Source organism: Sapajus apella, unplaced genomic scaffold (genome assembly GCF_009761245.1).
Source record: "Sapajus apella isolate SASKATOON/1434 unplaced genomic scaffold, GSC_monkey_1.0 scaffold15, whole genome shotgun sequence".
Taxonomy (NCBI): domain Eukaryota; kingdom Metazoa; phylum Chordata; class Mammalia; order Primates; family Cebidae; genus Sapajus; species Sapajus apella.
Genome location: NW_022436955.1, coordinates 15,797,526 through 15,816,218, shown reverse-complemented (window position 1 = coordinate 15,816,218; position 18,693 = coordinate 15,797,526). Strand labels below are relative to the sequence as shown.

General features: G+C 43.4%; 1 protein-coding gene across 1 annotated transcript in view; it reads right to left on the bottom strand.

The window, feature by feature from the left end:
- Positions 1 to 4,575: 4,575 nt before the first annotated feature.
- Positions 4,576 to 18,693, bottom strand: part of PMFBP1 (polyamine modulated factor 1 binding protein 1) — a 54,130-nt gene continuing 40,012 nt past the window's right edge. Inside the window, 9 exon segments of the mRNA XM_032284338.1 lie at positions 4,576 to 5,596; positions 5,598 to 5,631; positions 9,345 to 9,419; positions 9,953 to 10,056; positions 11,148 to 11,315; positions 11,622 to 11,789; positions 12,307 to 12,471; positions 17,236 to 17,373; positions 17,757 to 17,924. Of these exon segments, the coding sequence (XP_032140229.1) occupies positions 5,309 to 5,596; positions 5,598 to 5,631; positions 9,345 to 9,419; positions 9,953 to 10,056; positions 11,148 to 11,315; positions 11,622 to 11,789; positions 12,307 to 12,471; positions 17,236 to 17,373; positions 17,757 to 17,924 (1,308 nt within the window). The 3' untranslated portion in view covers positions 4,576 to 5,308.

The window sequence follows — 18,693 nt, the reverse complement described above, 5'->3', positions numbered from 1 at the left end:
TGTTGAGTATCTTTTCATGTGCTTATTATTGGCCATTTGTTTATCTTCTTTGGAGAAATGTCTCAAGTCCTCTTCATATATATACATATATATATATATATATATATATGGCGCATTGGTAACTTTTTTTTAATTTTAAGTTTCAACTTTTAGATACAGAGGGTACATTTGCAGGTTATATGGCTATACTGTGTGATCTGGAGGTTTAGGGTATGGAGCCCATCACCCAGCTGGGGAGCACAATACCCAACAGGTATTTTTTCAGCCCATTTCCTTTTCTCTACTCCCCTTGTCCAATAGTCCACAGTATTTACTGTTCCTATATTTATGCTCCTGTGTACTCAGTGTTTAGCTCCCACTTGTGAGAAGGGGTGGTATTTGATTTTCTGTTCCTGCACGAATTGGCTTAGGATTATGGCCTCCAGCTGCATCCATGTTGTTGCGAGGGACATGATTTCATTGTTTTCTATGGCTGCGTAGTATCCCATGGTGTGCATGTACCACATTTCCTTTATCCAGTCCACCATTGCTAGGCACCTAGGTTGATTCCATGTCTTTGCTATTGTGAACAGTGTAGCAGTGAACATGCGAGTGCGTGCATCTTTTTGGTAGAATGATTTATTTTTCTTTGGGTATACACCGAGTCATGGGACTGCTGGGTTGAATGGTAGCTGTGTTTTAAGTTAATTGAGAAAACTTCATTTTTTCACAGTGGCTGAACTAACTTACATTCTCACAAATAGTAATTGTTGCCTTTTCTCGCCAGCCTTGCCAGCATCTGTTATTTTTTGACTTTTTAGTAATAGCCATTCTGACTGGTGCGAGATAGTATTTTATTGCGGTTTTGATTTGCATTTCTCTGATGGTTAGCGATGATGAGCATTTTTTCATATGCTTGTTGGCTGCTTGTATGTTTTTTGCTTAAGTTCCTTATAGATTCTGGATATTAGGCCTTTGCCGGCTGCATAGTTTGTGACTATTTCCTCCCATTCTGTAGGTTGTATGTTTACTCCGCTGACAGTTACTTTTGCTGTATAGAATCTCTTTAGTTTATTAAGTCCCTCTTAACAATTTTTGTTTTTGTTCCAATTGTTTTTGATGACTTAACCAAAAATTCTTTGCCAGAGCTGGTGTCAAGAATGATTTCTATAGGATGAGGTCTTGCATTTAAATCTTTAATCCATCTGGAGTTAATTTTTGTATATGGTGAAAGATAGGGGTCCAGTTTCATTCTTCAGCATATGCTCTGCCAATTTTGGAACCGAGTTGTTTTCTTGAGTTTTAGGAGTTGTTCTGTATCTATTCTGGATAATTAACATCACAGATATGATGGAAATATTTTCACCTGTGGGTTGCCTTTTTATGATACTGCTTTTGATGCACAAAATTTTAAAATTTTCATGAGGTCTAATTTGTCTGTTATTTCTTTTGGTGCCTGTGCCTTTGGTGTTATACCCAGGAAATCACTGCCAAATATAATGTCATGAAGGGTTTGTTCTAGGTCTTCTTCTATTAGTTTTGTAGTTTTAGTGGTTACATTTAGGTCTTTGATCCATTTTGAGTTAAATTTCATATATGGTGTTAGGTAAGGGCACAGCTTTATTCTTTTGCATGCAAATACCAAGTTTTCCCAACACCATTTGTTGGAGAACAAAAAGAAAAACAAATACTATTCTTTCCCCAAGGATGGCATCCTTGTCAAAATTATTTGACCATATATGTGAGGGTTTATTTCTGGAATTCTTTCTATTCTATTCCATTGGTTTGTATGTCTGTCTTTTGGTTTCTATGGCAGCACCACACTATTTTGATTACTATAGGTTTGTAGCAAGTTTTGAAATCAGTAAGTTCTTCAGCTTTGTTCTTCTTTTTTCAGATTGTTTTGGTTATTGGGATGCCTTAAGATGCCATGTGGTTAGGTTGCGTTTTCTTATTTCTGCAAAAAAAAAAAAAAAAAAAAAAAAAAAAAAAACCATAATTGGGATTTTGACAGAGATTACATTGAATCTGTAGATCACTTTGTGTGTACTGACATCTTAATGTTAAGTCTTTCAATTCATGAACATGGGATGTGTTTCTGTTTATATCTCCTTTAATTTCTCTCAGTAATGTTTTACAGTTTTTATTGTACAAGCCTTTTACTGCCTTGGTTAATGCCCAGATATTTGATTATTTTTGATGCTATTTTAAATGAAATGAAATTATTACTATTATTTTGAGACAAAGTCTTACTCTGTTGCCCAAGCTGGAGTGCAGTGGCACGATCTTGACTCACTGCAAACTCCAACTCCCAGGTTCAAGCGATTCTCCTGCCACAGTCTCCCCAGTAGCTGGGACTACAGGCATATGCCACCATGCCCGGCTAATGTTTATATTTTTAGTAGAGATGGGGTTTCACCATGTTGCCCAGGCTGGTCTTGAACTCCTGACCTCGTGATCCACCCACCTCAGTCTCCCAAACTGCTGGGATTACAGGTATGAGCTACTATGACTGGCTGAAATTATTTTTATAATTTCCTTTCAGATTATTAATTGTTGGAATATAAAACTGCAACTCATTTTTGTGTTTTGACTTGTGGAGTCTTTAGGGTTTTTTACATATAAGATCTGTGAACAGAGATAATTTTACCTCTTCCTTTCCAATTTGAATCCTTTTTATTTCTTTTTCTTGCCTAATTGCTCTGGCTAGAACTTCCAGTACAATGCTGAATAGAAGCGGCAAAGTAGATGTTCTTGCCTTATTTCTGATCTCAGAGGAAAAGCTTTTAGTCTTGCATCATTGAGTATGATGTTTGTTCTGGGTTTTTCATATGTGGTTTTATTTTGTTGAGGTAGTTTCCTTCTAATCCTCATTTGTTGAGTGCTTTTTAAAAAAATTCATAAAAAGTATTGTTGTAACCATTTTTTTAAAAAAATATCAGCTGTTCAAACTACTTTTTAGGAACTCAATTCTTTGGTTATTTCTTAACAAATTATAGGCAAGCAACATCAGTTTTCCTGCCTTCCCTCCTGTTTTTAGAGAAACTGCCCTTCTCTAAGTCCATTCCTGTAGTTAGCCAGGTCTTTTGTCTGTCTGGGCTGTCAAAGTCAGATGGCTGGGTAATACGTCGATGTTTTTCTGGCTCTGCTACCAATTAGCTCTCCTTAACTGACTACCTGCTTTGCTCTGGTATAATCCCTCCACAGGAAGTGAAAGATAACTTTGGAAAAATGTACAACCTTCAAAGAAACCAGAGATTGTCATTTTGGCCAACACACATGAAACATTTTTGTAAATTATAGAGATAAGATGCCTTTTTAGTAGACTAGCCTGGAGATTTTAATGGCATTGAACTTTTGTTTGAATGAAAGAAGCCACAGGCTAGATTTGTACTAGAATTTTTAGTCTTTGTTTTCTCTAGAAAATAAACCCATATTCTAAACCACATGGGGGAACATAGATCAAGGAGCTTAAACAGACAACAACGATCATAACAGAAACTACCAGAGATGCCTGTCACTCCTAGCTCACACTGTATTTCTAGAACTGCCCTTCCCAAGTTCTGTCAGGGGCATTCTATGTAACACGTCAGTGTTGCTATTAGCAGTGAATTTTCTAGGCCTTTATTAGGCCCAGGAAGAATATTTAAGAATGATTGCTAACCAGTGGGTTTCTTCCTTCACTTTTACTGCCCCCTCAGAAGTGTAAGATCTTTCATTTCTTTCTCTTATATTAATATTACCCTAGTAGTGAGTTCTCTCCATTTCCTACAGACTAGAAATATAAATGCTAGACGTACTCGAGTTTAACAAAATCCTACCAGAATAAAATAGTTTAGCTGTCCTTGGAGTTTGGCATAATGGAATTTCACTTGTACTGAGGTGGCTGGGGACGCAAATAAAGTTGTTAGAAGGAGGAAGGGAATGTGGAAACCAGGCGGAGCAGGTGGTGTGCTCTTGCTCCCCTATTTGGAAAATACAAGCCGTTATTGCTCTTCCTTTCTTTTCTTTTTTTTTTTTTTTGAGACAGAATTTTGCTCTTGCTGCCCAGGTTGGAGTGCAATAGCACGATCTTGGCTCACCGCAACCTCTGCCTCCCAGGTTCAAGTGATTCTGCCGCCTCAGCCTCCTGAGTAGCTGGGATTACAGGTGTGCACCACCACACCAGGCTAATTTTTTTGTACTTTCAGTAGAGATGGCGTTTCTCCACGTTGGTCAGGCTGGTTTCAAATTCCCAACCTCAGGTGATCTGCCCACCTCGGCCTCCCAAAGTAGTAGGATTACCGGCATGAGCCACTGTGCCTGGCCTGCTCTTCCTTTCTTTTGGGTCTCAGGATTACTTCCTTTTTGGACTTTTTAGACTTTCTCTTTTTAAGTTTCAGATAGCGATGGAAATAAACAAAGAAAAGGAGCTACTTATCACTTTTGTTGGTTTAAAAACAAATCCAGAAGTTTGCATTGGGGATTATGGCTTCCCTGTATATGGAAGAGACCAATACCTCTTAGAATCCAGAGAAAACAGGATGAACACGTTGCTGGAGGCTTGCAGGGCAGAAAGGTCTGCAAGATGCCAAAAGCTCACCACAACTGCTGTGCTCATGCTCATGTCTTTATTTCAGAGTTTGGGCCTGGAAATGGCAGTAAGGTTCTAAAGCTCACTCCATTGCAGGAAGCAGGCTAAACTCAACAAAGTGTTAGCATCTTACAACATAGGCTGGGACCTTGATATATTCCTGTAAGAGCTGATCCAGGTCAAGAGAGAGGGCTGGGAACTCACTATCCTCTGAAGAAACACGCATGGAAATGTGACTCAGGGCTCGACGTGGATTCTAGCAATACGAGGAACCTGAGGGAACAGGGAGGAAATGAGAGTTGTGATTTGAGGAGAAATTAATGAGGTGATTTCTTGAGGACTGGCCGCACGGCCAGACAGCTCAGCTGCAGGGTGACTTCTTGCCTCTGGGATAACATGGAGTTTATGGGTAGCAGGAAAGGTGGCTATGGACTCAGGCTGAGTAGGTAGCTGGGGTGCTCTTACAGGGTTTCCAGACACAGAAGGGAGATGCCTTTTCTACCTGTTCTCCAAGATGGGTCTGGGTCGGGGTGTGGGGGGACAGGTCTGAGATGTGAGGGACTTGGGTATGATCAGATGATCTTAGACTTGGGTATGATCAGAAGGGGTCTTAATTTGCCTCCTCCCTTTACAGACATCAAAACCACCATCTTTGGTCTCAAGTAGCTAAGAAAATGACTTGAGGTCACAAAAGACCTATTTTCTTCTTCCTACTTGAATTCTCCATCCAGCGATTTAAAGAAAAAAAAATTACACTTATTTTTGACAAATGGCAGACATACCTGGGCAGTGGGGCATCCTGATGTATTTGCTGAGGTCCATTCTTTGACCCACATCCTGGGACAACCCCTTCCAGCCCAAGGTGCCGCACACCTTCCCCCTCGGTGTGGACTCTGTTCTGCTTGGGCTTAGGGCTTTGGTGCATAGCCTCGTGTTCTCAGCTTTCGTCTTCTCTTCTATCTCATTCTTCAGCTTCTTGTTTTCCTGCTGCAGGTGGACCATTACATTGTGGAGGTGGCTGTGGGAAGGAGAGGAAGGATGGGTGGGTGTTGGGGCTGCTGGCTCTGCTTGGTTCCCTGCTAGAAAGGACAGATAAAGGTGTCACAGGGAAGATAGCACAGATGCCCAGGTCTATTCAGAGCTGTGCTCTTACACATGCTCTGTAGAAATGGAGGCCTACGTGAGTCCTGTGAAAGAAGCGCAGGCCTGGGGTTTCCTGCCTGACTCTGTCAGCGCTGGGCTTGTTTTCTTATCTGTCAGATGGGGACAGTCAGGCCTGGCCTGACTGATGGGGTTCATATGAGGATCTGGCTTGATAAATGATAGAAATTTAACTTGAAGAGCCAGAAGGCTGTTAGGGACAACTGTGACCATGTGTCCTCAGATTCTCGTGGCTATACCTCAGAAATGCTCTCACCCAGCACCAGTGCCAAAGCCCTCATTCTCTCTGCCTCCCTTTGCTGAAGATTCGGGAGCAAAGGAGATCCCAGCTCTGTCAAGAACTTGGGCAGATTACTTAATCCCCATTATACAGATGAGGAAATGGAGACTGCCATGTAGGTAAGGGGGAAGATAATTTAGTGCATTCCCTGTGGCTCAATAAATGGCAACTTTTATTATCACTGTTGTGTGTCTCCAAACTGATGAGGGCAGGAGGTGAGAGTGAGCTCCAGACTTCCCACGTTGGAATTGTGACTCTGCCACTTGCTAGCTGTGAGACCAGGGGCAAGTTACCTAGTTTCCCAGGTCCTCTCTTTCCTCATCCATAAATGGGGATCATGAGTATACTGAGCACAGGAGGTCTTATGAAGATGAAATGAGTTCGTATGTGTAAAGCACTTAGTACCTCACACATGGCAAACAATATGTATTAGTTGAGCTAATACTATCATTAAAAGATGATTTTCTATCAGATAAGATCAAGAAAACTCAAGAGTGAGTTCTCTGTGAAACAGAACTTCCTGGACTTGGCACAATAGAAGAGAAAGACTGAAGTTATATGTTACCTTTAGAGCCTGACCACGTTTCTTTTAGTTATACCCTAGTGAAAGGTTTCACGGTCTTTTCTAGAGGAACTGAGAAAAGAATTCATCCTCAACCTCTTCCCTGGGCATATGCTCTATGCTTTTGCTCTTACAAACTTGGCCAATCTTGAGGATGCCTCTTCTCCTTCTGGTGGCCCCTCACTCTCTGTGCCACTGGATCTGGTGAGGGAGTCCCACCAGTGCCCTCCTTCCCTGGCTCTCTGGCCCCTCCTGTCAGCCTCCCCAAAGCCTTTAATACCCCATACTGCTCATCCAAGTCCTGGCTTCTCAATTCCTTGGTGGGTCTCATCCTTCTCTTCAACTCAGCCGTGTACCTAGGTCAAAGCCTAGAATAGGGCTTTCCACCTGGGGTGTCACAAATGGGTTCCAGGTGTGTGGAGATACCTGCAGCCCTTGGGGCAGGGTCTGGGGCAGCCACTGCTTGGTCAGCTTTGTCACAAATATACCAAACAAACGTGGTTACTTTTATCCTTCTTTTTTAGAGACAGGGTCTCAGTCTGTCACCCAGGCCAGAACACAGTGGTGTGAACATAGGTCCCTACAGCCTCAACCTCTTGGGCTCAAGCAGTCCTCTCGCCTCAGCCTCCTGATTAGCTGGGACCATAAATGTGCACCACCATGCCAGGTGAGGCTAATTTTTAAAAATTTATAATACTTTAAGTTCTGGGGTGCATGTGCAGAACGTGCAGGTTACATAGTTACACACATGCCATGGTGGTTTCCTGCATCAATCACCCAACATCTATATTAGGTATGTCTCCTAATGCTATCCCACCCCTACCTCCCTACCCCCTAACAGGCCCTAGTGTGTGACGTTCCCCTCCCTGTGTCCATGTGTTCTCTTTGTTCAGCTCCCACTTATGAGTGAGAAGATGCAGTGTTTGGTTTTCTGTTCTTGTGTTAGTTTGCTGCGGATGATGTCCCTGCAAAGGATGTGAACTCATTTTTTTTTATGGCTGTGTAGTAGCCCATGGTGTGTATGTGTCACATTTTCTTTATCAAGTATATCATTGATGGGCATTTGGGTTGGTTCCAAGTCTTTGCTATTGCGAAGTGCCACAATAAACATGTGTACATGTATCTTTATGATAGAATAATTTATAATCTTTTGGGTATATACCCAGTAATGGGACTGCTGGGTCAAATGGAATTTCTAGTTCTAGATCCTTGAGGAATTGCCACACTGTCTTCCACAATGGTTGAACTAATTTACACTCCCACCAACAGCGTAAAAGTGTTCCTATTTCTCCACATCCTCTCCAGCATCTGTTATCTCCTGACTTTTTAATGATCACTATTCTAACTGGTGTGAGTTGATATTTCATTGGGTTTTGATTTTAAAATGTTTTATAGAGGCGAGGTCTTGCTATAATGCCAGACTAGTCTTAAACTCCTGGCCTCAAATGATCCTAAACTGTGGTCATTTTCTTTTTCACTTTTATTTTAGGTTCAAGGGTACAGGTGAAGGTTTGTTACATCTGTAAACTCATGTCACAGGAGTTTACAGATTATTTTATCACCAAAGAATTAAGCCCAGTACCCAATAGTTATCTTTTCTGATCCTCTCCCTCCTCCCATCCTCCACCCTCAGATAGGCCCCAGTGTGTGTTATTTCCTTCTTTGTGTTCATAAGTTTTCATCATTTAGCTCCCACTTATAAGTGAGAAGATGTGGTATTTGGTTTTCTATTCCTGTGTCAGTTTGCTAAAGATAATAGCCTCTAGCTCCATCTGTGTTCCCACAATAGACATGATTTCATTCTTTTTTTTTTTTTTTTGAGACTGAATCTCCCTCTGCTACCCAGGCTGGAGTGCAATGAGCAATCTTGGCTCACTGCAACCTGTGCCTCCCAGGTTCAAGTGATTCTCCCACCTCAGCCTCCCAAGTAGCTGGGACTATAGGTGTGCACTACCACCCCCATCTAATTTTTATATATTTTTTAGTAGAGACAAGGTTTTGGCATGTTGGCCAGGCTGGTCTCGACATCCTGACCTCAGGTGATCCATTGCCTCAGCCTCCCAAAGTGCTGGGATTATAGATGTGAGCCACCGTGTGGCCGATTTCATTCTTTTTGATGGCTGCGTAGTATCCATGGTGAATATGTAAGGTATGGTCGTTTTCTAAGTGTTCCCTGAGAAAAGGTTGGGAAGTGCTGTCCTAAGGCTTGTTACTTATTACTTTGCTACCTCCAAAATCTGTTTTAGACCTTCATAGCTTCACCTTCATTCTCAAACTGGTAACACTCCTCCCATACCTCCCTCTTAGTGGACCCAGCTTTGGCCATGAGGGGAAGCAAGACCACAGTCCCCCAGATGAGCAGGTGGAACAGAAGGGCTCCTTCAACCTGGCCTGCTCACCTGATGATTTCATGAAGAGACGTTCCTTGTTTGTTCCTTCACTTGGGATCTCTGTTACAGCAACTCAGCCCTTGCCCTAATTAAGCCAGTCTGTCTTTCAGTGCCCCTTCCCTGCTTAGCACCCTTGACCTCTGAGAACCATGAGAGCAGGAAGGAGCAAAAAGATAACTAAACCCCCTTTGTATTTTTGGCAAGGGAACTAAGGCCCTGAGAGGTCCAGTGATGTGCCCTAGGTCACACAGATGCAGATTCAGGACTTTGGGGTCTTTCCAGAGCACCCAGGCCTTTCCTGGGCTGATCACCCTCTCAAGGGCTAAAGCCAGCCCTGGCTCCCTGCTGACCCTTCTCATCAGCTCCAGGAAGCAGCCAGGGTGGTGTAGGATGACTTACTCCTTTTCCCCAGTCAGCTTGGCGATGCATTTCACCTGCTCTCGGAGCTTGTTTCCTAGTTTCTCATTGGCGACCCTGTAATAAAATCACAGGAGAAAAGAGTGGCCAGCCCCCAGCCTCCTGTGAGTAAGGGTACAGCTGTCTGAATGGGACGCTGGCGTTCTCAGCAAGACTGCTGCTGCAGCATCCCAGGTCCCCCACATATCACCCTGTGCCCAGAGCTGGGGCCTTCCTAGCAACTGGCAATTCAGAAGATTTTCTGAACTCAACTCCTGTGCAAAATCCCTGTGACTGCCAGGTGAGTTCAAGGGAATGAGTTCAAGGGGGCCAGGCAGTGAAGCTGGATCCCAGGACAGGAAGAGGACATCTGAACCTCAGCAAGGCACCCCTTCCTTCTTGTCGCCGCTGTTTCCTGGTCAGCAGGGCTTTCCAGACCTGCCCGAAGGGGTGAGCCCTCCTCTCCATCTTATTCCCGTCCCTTGGTGGGCTGAGACTGGATCTGTTTTCCAGGAGTGCAGGGGTGTGTGTGACTAATCTTTGGCACCCGCGTGGCTCCTCAGCTCAGTCCAGGCCTCGGACCCTGCCTTCCTTTTTCCTTCCGTACTCACTTCTGCTGTTTCGCCCATTGCTCCAGGTTGGTCATAATCTGATCATTCTCTCTGTGGAGACTACAGGTGTCTTTGGGCACACACCGCTGGGGCAAGCAGCAGGGCTTGGGTACAAGAAGAAAATGCGACAGTCAGGGGTGGGAGCACAGGCCTGTCACCCGTCCTTCCGAGTCAGGCCTCTTCTGTCTTCCTGGGAAAACAAAACTTGACCCTGCTATCCAACCTGAGGCCAGAGTTGAGTTGCCACCCAGGGCGTCCTCTGGCTATGTGGGTGGCAAGTCACACAAAGGTAACATATCTGAGAAGGCACCATTTGTGGTGGTGACAGCAGATTTGTACACTTATAATTACGGTTTTCAGTCTGAAGGCATTAAAGTGACTTGTCCTTATGCTAAGCCAATTTTCTAACAGATGGAATAAAAACATCTGGAGGAAGAGATACCTTTTTTTTTTTCTCTTTTTTTTTTTTGACAGTCTTGCTCTGTCATTCAGGCTGGAGTGCAGTGGCGTGATCACAGCTCAAGCAGCCTAACCTCCCCCTGGCTCAAGCTATCCTCCCACCTCAGCCTGCTGGGTAGCTGGGATCACAGGTATAGGTCACCATGCCCAGTTAACGTTTAAACGTTTTTGTAGAGATGAGGTCTTGCTATATTGCCCAGGCTGGTCTCAAACTCCTGGACTCAAGTGATCCCCCTGCCTTGGCCTCCCAAAGTGTAGGGATTGCAGTCATGAGCCATTCTGCCTGGCCTAAAATGCCTCTAATTTGAGGAAGGGCCCAGTGGTCACCCAAATGTCCTGAGGCCTCCTGCCGTAAACTTCACTGCTCAGGGAGCTGGGTCTGGGACATGCCCAGGTCACTGAACCAATTCTGCTGTAGGGTCCAGGGCTGCTGAAAGTGTCAGGAGGTACTCTGGAAGGACACCCAGTGGACTAGATCAGGGATAGCTGGTGTACCTGATAGTCTTTTCTCTAGAATGGGGCCTTCATTCTGCTTAGTATCTATCAACAAAGCCACAAGAACACAGGTGCGTTGAGCCAGCAGCTGCGGCCTTTGCTTTGCGCTAAATGAAGGAGGTGTCCTTTCCTTTGCTCCCAGGTTCCCCCACCCCCACCAAGGGCTGTCTGGCATCTGGGTGATCATGGGATGTGCCTGAAGCTGCTGAGAAGAGGCGCTCAGAAGCTGAGGCATGCCCACCTCCTTTTCGTCTGCAAGGAGGTTCTCTTTCAGGGCAGCCATCTCCTCCTGGAACTCCCTGAGCTGCTCCTCTTTGGCTGCCAGCATCTTGAGGTCATTCTGGTGTTGCTTCTGCCACTGAAGCACCTGGCAGCTCATCTCCTCTAGCTTCTTGTCGAAGGCATGCACCTGCTCGGGAGCACAAAGTGAGGAGGGGGACCCCAGCCAGTCTCCCTGACCCCAGGACCCACAACGAGGCCAGAGGGTACTTCCTGGGCCTTGAGAGACATGTTGGGGGTATTTTCTTCCTAGCGGCCAGCAGAGGGCACCCATGATCCGATCTTTGCCGCCTCTGTCTGAAGTTCAGGGAGCCAAGAGAATGGAGGGAACCTAACAGCTCAAGGAAACGGCTTAGTACTAAATAATTCTGGATGCAAGAGGTGACCTTGTGGACCCCTACCAGGAAGGTAGCCCAAGCCCCTGGCTGCTTCTCACCTCTAGCTCACTCTCCTGGTGGAAGCCCTGCAATTTCTTTAATTCTATATTGAGCTTTTTCATCCTTTCCTCATAAGCAATGATTTCCTCCTCCAGCTGGGCTTTCTTCTCTTGGGTCTGTGTCAAGCTTCGCTGCAGGCTCTTTGTCTCCGAGGTCACGTGATTGAGCTTCCGGGAAAGACAAAGGGGATGGATGGCTGTCAGAGTCTTTGGCCCTTTCTGCTGAGTCCTGAATGGAGGAGGGTTCTAGTCCCTTCCTATTCTCTACCCTGGGTGACACGGATGGTCACCTTACCTAGTGTCCCAGAGAGGGGTGGGAAATGACAGTGGTTGGTTTTCTCTACCCCACTTTTTCCTTCCAATACCATGAACTGACAGGCCAGCCATGATCAGCACAGAATGGGGCATCAATTTCCCTGACAATCCAGACTTTGGGAAAACTTTGCTCCTGAGTCACCCATGGGCAGAAAAGCTTGCTAGATTTGGCCTTGATCTTTGTCCTCTTCCTCTGCCCTCCACCCCTCTCCAAACCTCACAAAGAGTAAGCAGGCCTTCTCTGGACAGACATCCCAGCCCATGCAAAGGTTTGAGTTGGCCCCAATGACAGTCAGTAAGCCGGAAATTGGCTCCTGTGCCTCTCCCGCTACCTGAAAACAGCCCTGGAGACTAAAGGGTGTGGCCTCACCTTCTCGAGGGCTAGTGTCAAGTCATCCTGGCAGGCGGCTGACTTCTGGGATAACGCGTCATAGGCTTCTTTGGTGATCGTGGTCTGGAGATAGTGCTTCTCCTTCTGCAGAGCTTTGTCCAGCTGGGCCTGCAGGCTCATTAAGGACTCCTTCTGAAGGGCTATCTTTAGGGAGACAGAGCAGAACTGTCAGGGTGGCAGCTCAGGGTCATAGAGGCATTCTCTGTGCCTATAGGAAATAAGCAAAAGCTAGTCTCTCTCCTGTCTGCAACAACCTGCAGGGTCCGTGTTAACACCCACATCTTCACTTCAGCATTGTAAAAGGTAGAGCTGTCTTTCCAGGCTCTTTTGCACCCCCAGCCATATTTCCCTTTCTAGTTTGCATTTCCCTCAAATACCAGGAGAACCAGCAGTGCTGGGAGGGCATGATATGCCAAGTACATAGAAAGTCTCTCACATACTCTGCAGCCTTTGATAAAGATCCGAATCCGATTCGGGGTTAGTGGACATGATAACAACGTTTCCTTTGTGTTTGATGCCTCACTTAGTTCCTGATGTGATTCACTAGACTTGATGTGCCATGAAAGCAGGATTGTATGTGTGTTTTGCTTCCTGCTGTTTCCCCATTGCTGTAACTCAGGGCGTGGGACGTGATAGGGGCTCAGTAAATGCTCAAAAATGGTTTTATTCTGTCTGCAACAACAGACAAATGAAATATTGCATTTTTTTGGAGTTAGGGATCAATTGATCAACATGTTAAGAAACATGTAGTTCTGGTAGAAGCATGTTTAAAAGCTGAAGTCTGTTTTCAACTCAGTAATGAGTATTCATGGTATAGTTAAAAGGAAGTTGAGATCTGGAGTCAGAAAAATCTGGGTTGAGGTCCAGGTTCTATCAGGTACTTATTTCTCTGGCCTCACTTTTTGCTTCCACAAATTGGAATCATTTTAACTGTTTCATGGAATTTTTATGATGATCAAATGAGATGATACATGTAAAAAGGGCTTTGTTTTACTGTACAACTATGAGTTATTGTCATAGACACACAGAGCAACTAGCCTTCTTATATACTTTAAGTACGGGACAGAGATTTGCTTCTGAGTCTGGAAGCCAAAGGGGAACTCAGAAATTCATATGCCTGACTTGGGCTCTTTGGTATTCTAGCACACCTGCATCTGAAAGTGGCCATGCACACAGAAACACATTCTTCTGGATTTTTCTTGTTTTATCTCCAGTAACTGCACAGTGCTTCAAGTTTATTACTTTTCCAGATAAAATTTTGAGTACCTTTGGCCCTGGGAATTAGCGAGATGAAAAGTGGTAGACTGGACTTGTGACACTATATTTTACATGTCCTGGTAGTGAAACTATTCCTAAAGATGAAATAATTTGGTCTTCTGAAAACAGAAGTGCATCTTTTCTGGGGACTTCTGAAAAACATGGAGTCAGCAGGGTCTGCCCAGTAAACTAGAGAAATCATCGGAGAAACTATAATTTACTATCAGTGCTTGATAAGTGATGGATGAACTGAGAAATGTCACTATAGAGGTGAGACACTAAAACAGAGGATAGTGAAAAAAAATCACAGTGAAGCTAGAAGCTAAAATGGAAAATTAAAAAATTTTTTTGTTAACATGAGTCGTTTAGCTTGGAGAAAGATGCTAAAAATCTACATATAGACATGTAAATTACAGAATCAAGGCATTCTGGTCAAAGTTCTAGTAAAAGATCTATTCTCTCTGCTGTCAATGGTATTAGGTCTAGATGGTTTTATAGGTGAATTTCACGAAGTCATCTTTGATTCCTCACTTTCTCTCACATTCATTCCATCAGCTAGACTGGTCAATTCTAGCTAGGCCTCCAAAACACATCCTAAATTTGCCCCCTTCCTTCTTCACTGATACCCCTCTAGCCTGGACAGCAATAACTTCCTAAATGGTCTCCTCACTTCCATACTTATCGCTCCCTCCAATCCATTTCCACACAGTAGTCAGAGTTATGTTTTGAAAACTTAGATCAAATAATCTCCCCTGTCCCTTTGAGGAAATCCATTAATGGCTTTCTGATGCTTTTAGAATAAAATCCCAAGTTTCTTAGCAGAGACCATAATGTCTGTCCCTGTTTCCTTTCTAATCTCATTCTATACCAATGTCTCCCTTGATCAATGCATTCCAATCATACTGGCCTTATTTCACGTCTTAGACTATGCTGAGTGTTATATTAAAAGAGTGAGACATGATGCACAATCAAAACTCATACTAGGAATGCAAGGGTATGCCAAAATCGGGATCAATTACTTCATTTGTTTTATTCACCACATTATTTAATTCATTTCCCATTTGCCCCAAGAATACTGCATTGGCAGTGAGCTGTACTTTTTTTTTTTTCTAAATGGGAAATGGGTTAAGGATAAGGATGATAGAATCATCTTTTTTTTTTTTTTTAAAGCATTTGATAAAATTCAACACTCATATTAATAAAACTCTTAGTAATGTGGAACTGAAAAAGCCTGCTAAAGGACAGCAACAAGAAGGCTACAGGGAACATCATACTAAAACAGAGGCATTCCTTTAAGTTAAATGCCAGAAAACAACGCCTGCTAATACTGCTGCTATTGAACATCAAACTGTAGGTACTGTCCAATGCAATAGGTAAGAAAAATTATATAAATATAAATATTGCAAAGAAATATTAGAAAACTGTTGTTGCTTGCAAATAATATAATCATCTACTTAAAAAATCCATGAGAACTAAAAAACAATTACAACTTATGAGTTCAGTAAGATGTTCAAATACAGAATGAATATGTAAAAAATAAATGAGCTTTCCTATTATTGACAGTAATTAATTTATAAAATACTATGGGAATATTCTTGAAACAAAGAGATGGAAAAGACCTCCAGATATATTGCCTTGGCTTCAGATGGAAAAATTTAAAATTAAAATATGGAATATTAATGAAATGAAGTTCATTCTAGAAAAAAAACCCAAAGCTTCTATCTAGTGGCTGTTTCAATTAATTAAGTTTTCCATATGTGGGGTATGTTCTTTTTTTTTGAGTTGGAGTCTCGCTCTGTCACCTATGGCATGATCTCAGCTCACTGCAACCTCTGCCTCCTGAGTTCAAGTGATTTTCCTGCCTCAGCCTCCTGAATAGCTGGGATTACAGGCATCCGCCACCAAGCCCAGCTTACTTTTGTATTTTTAGTAGAGGTGGGGTTTCACCATGTTGGCCAGGCTAGTCTTGAACTCCACCTTGGCCTGCCAAAGTGCTGGGATTACAGATGTCAGCCACCGCGCCTGGCCAGGGTATGCTTTTTAAAAGCTGAACATGCTTATACACACGCACAAATTACCTAGCCTCCTGATTCTCATTAAAGGTATTCTGAAATTAGTGCTTTTACTTTCACATTTACTTGGTTATCTTTCTTTTGGCAAATATGACAATATGTCCATATTAAACACGTAGGAATCTGAGTATCACATATGTTCACGGAGGTTCCTTAGGGATCTGAGTGACTCTGACTTCAACTCTGGATCACACTCAAGGAGAGATTATTATCTCTGGAGGACAACTCCAAGAACATCAGTGCCTCAGGCCTGTGCTGTATAATATGGTAGTTACTAGCCACATTAGGCTATTTACATTCAAATAAACATAACAATAATTAACATTAATTACCATTACAAATTCAGTTCCTCCGTTATACTAGGCCATATTCTAATCACTCAATGGCCACATGTGGCTAAAGGCTAGCACTGGCAACTCAGACATACAACTTTTCCATCATCACAGAAAGGAAGCAAGTTCTACTGGGCAGTGCTAATTTAATACTTAGAAAAGTCAACTACTTTAAGATTCATTTTTATATCATGAAGGAATAACGGCTGCTTGGCCTTTCATTTGTAGCCCGAGAGACCATCTACCATGGTGTTATATTTTTCTCATGCCCAGAAAGATGGAATGGATTCAGCTGGAGAAAGTATGGCTGCTTATGATGAGGGAGAAAGGGGATAGGCGTTAGAGCTAGATAATTCCAGTTCACATAGTGGTTCATCCCATCACTTGCTGGTGAGTGACTTTGACCCTCCATCTTTTTTTTTTTTTTTTTGAGATGGAGTCTTGCTCTGTCTTCAGGCTGGAGAGCAATGGCGCGATCTCAGCTCACTGCAATGTCCACCTCCCGGGTTTCAAGCAATTCTGCCTCAGCCTCTCAAGTAGTTGGGACTACAAGTGTGCACCCCCAAGCCCAGCTAATTTTTTGTATTTTTAGTAGAGACAGGGTTTCATCATGTTAGCCAGGATGGTTTCGATCTCCTGACCTTGTGATCCACCTGCCTCGGCCTCCCAAAGTGCTGGGATTACAGGCATGAGCCACTGTGCCTGGCCCGCCCTCCATCTTTCTTTCCTCTATCATGTCTCTCTTGTTGGCAATAAAGTATGTGGAAGCCATGTAAAGAGCTTAAGTGGACAATAAATAAATAATGACTGAATTCAAGCATACTGCCTAGCATATGTCAGATGCTATTTACTCCTTTCTGTCATTTTTACTTGTGTAATGAAAAATAACTGTCCCCCTTTTCGTGCTTTGTGACAAGTTTTGGAAGTGTTGTCTGGCAAATTGTTCCCCCAAATGGATTCATTCAACTTTGGTCTAAAATGTAATATTGGAAGACTTGATGCCAAAGCCCAAATAGCTTGGGGGCTCCACCAGATATGAGATGAGACCTTCCTCATATGGAAGAAACATTTCTCTGGCTCAGCGACCAGGTGCCAATGGGGAGGGAAGTGGAGCTACAGGTGGCCTAAGATCCACAGCTGGCTGAGCAGTTAGTGGCATTTCTGGGTGGAGGAGAGGTGGGTACAGATTTCAGGTCAAGGGTCACAGGGTTCAAGTTCCTCACCCCTTGGGGTTCCTGTGTACTTACCTCTTTATTCAAGTCTTGGATGACTTGCTGGCTGGTGTTGTATTTGTTAATAGAGGATTCCAGTTGTGTAGAACAATACTGTAGCTCTGCTCGAAGCTTCTCATTTTCTTCCTCCAACTTTCTGGAATTCTCTTTCAACTATTCCCTCATTAAAGAATAAGGCACAGCCAAGAGGTGTTAATTTCAGATACCTATAAAAGCCCCAATCCACCCTCCCTCTCCTCCAGCTCTATCTTCACCTGCATGAACTCAGGCTTTCTCCAACCTCTGTCTCCACCTGTGGAAGCTCAAGCCTTCCCCCAGTTCTTTCTCCATCTGTGGGAGCTCAGGCCTTCCTCCAGCTCTATCTCCACCTGCGGGAGCTCAGGCCTCTGGCTCCCCTCCGCGCTGGCCTTCCCCACGCTCCCTGTCGTCTTTCCTGACATCTGGGCATCCAGGGCCTCTGCATCCCTCCAGGCCCAGCTGGGTTCATATCCTGCTCTGGATTTCTGACCCAGCTCTCCTGGGATTTTCCCACTCACCGTCTTGTCTTTCTTTTTAAATTCCTGCTGCAAAGCTTCAAGTTCTTCCTCCATCAGCTTCTCATGGTCTTTGCTCTTCTTCAACTGCTCCCGTTTCTCCTCCAGTAGCTTTGTGGCCTCCTGAAGATCATCTTCTAACTTGCGTTGAGTGGAGGCTTGCTCCCTTTGCTGAAGAAATAAAGACTGAGCTGAAAGACTGTCTTAGACTATATTATATTTGGGGTAAAAATCCAGACAATTGCACACAGGGCATGGCTGAAATGAATAAGAAGACAATTCCTTAGTTATATAGCATATGTAAAATAAAACGTTTCCTCTAATATCTGTAACATTTTTCTTTGTTCAGTCAGATATGCCAATTTATTTATTGATCCAATTCCTAAGCATCAGCTTTCTTTTCCACTTTCTCACCAATTCTTGCCAAAGATTTGGAAGATTCCAAATCTTCATCAAAAACTTTTTTGAATAAAGTTTAAAAAATCTTAGAAGAACACAAAAGAGTAATTCAGAGATCAAAGGCTTTAAACTGACAATATCTCCTGCTGCTGAGCACTATTTAAAAAATAAATAAATGGACTGATAAAAATAGCCTTTGAATCCTAGACAGAACAACATTGTTGTTTGATTAATTTTAAGATTAACCCTTGAAAATGCTTCTTGCAATGGGAGCTGGTGCTGAGTGGCTGGCTTAGCATGCTAACACAGTTCTGGATAATTAGTTTGCAAGGATTGGTGGTGGTGGTGTTTTCCCAGGTAACGACTGATATATTTAACCTTTTTCTTTTTTTCTGAGATGGAGTTTTGCTCTTGTTGCCCAGGCTGGAGTGCAATGGTGCGATCTCCTGCCTCCACCTCCAGAGTAGCTGGGATAACAGGCACATGCCAACACATCTGGCTAATTTTTTTTTTTTTTTTTTTTTTTTTTTTTTTTTTTTTT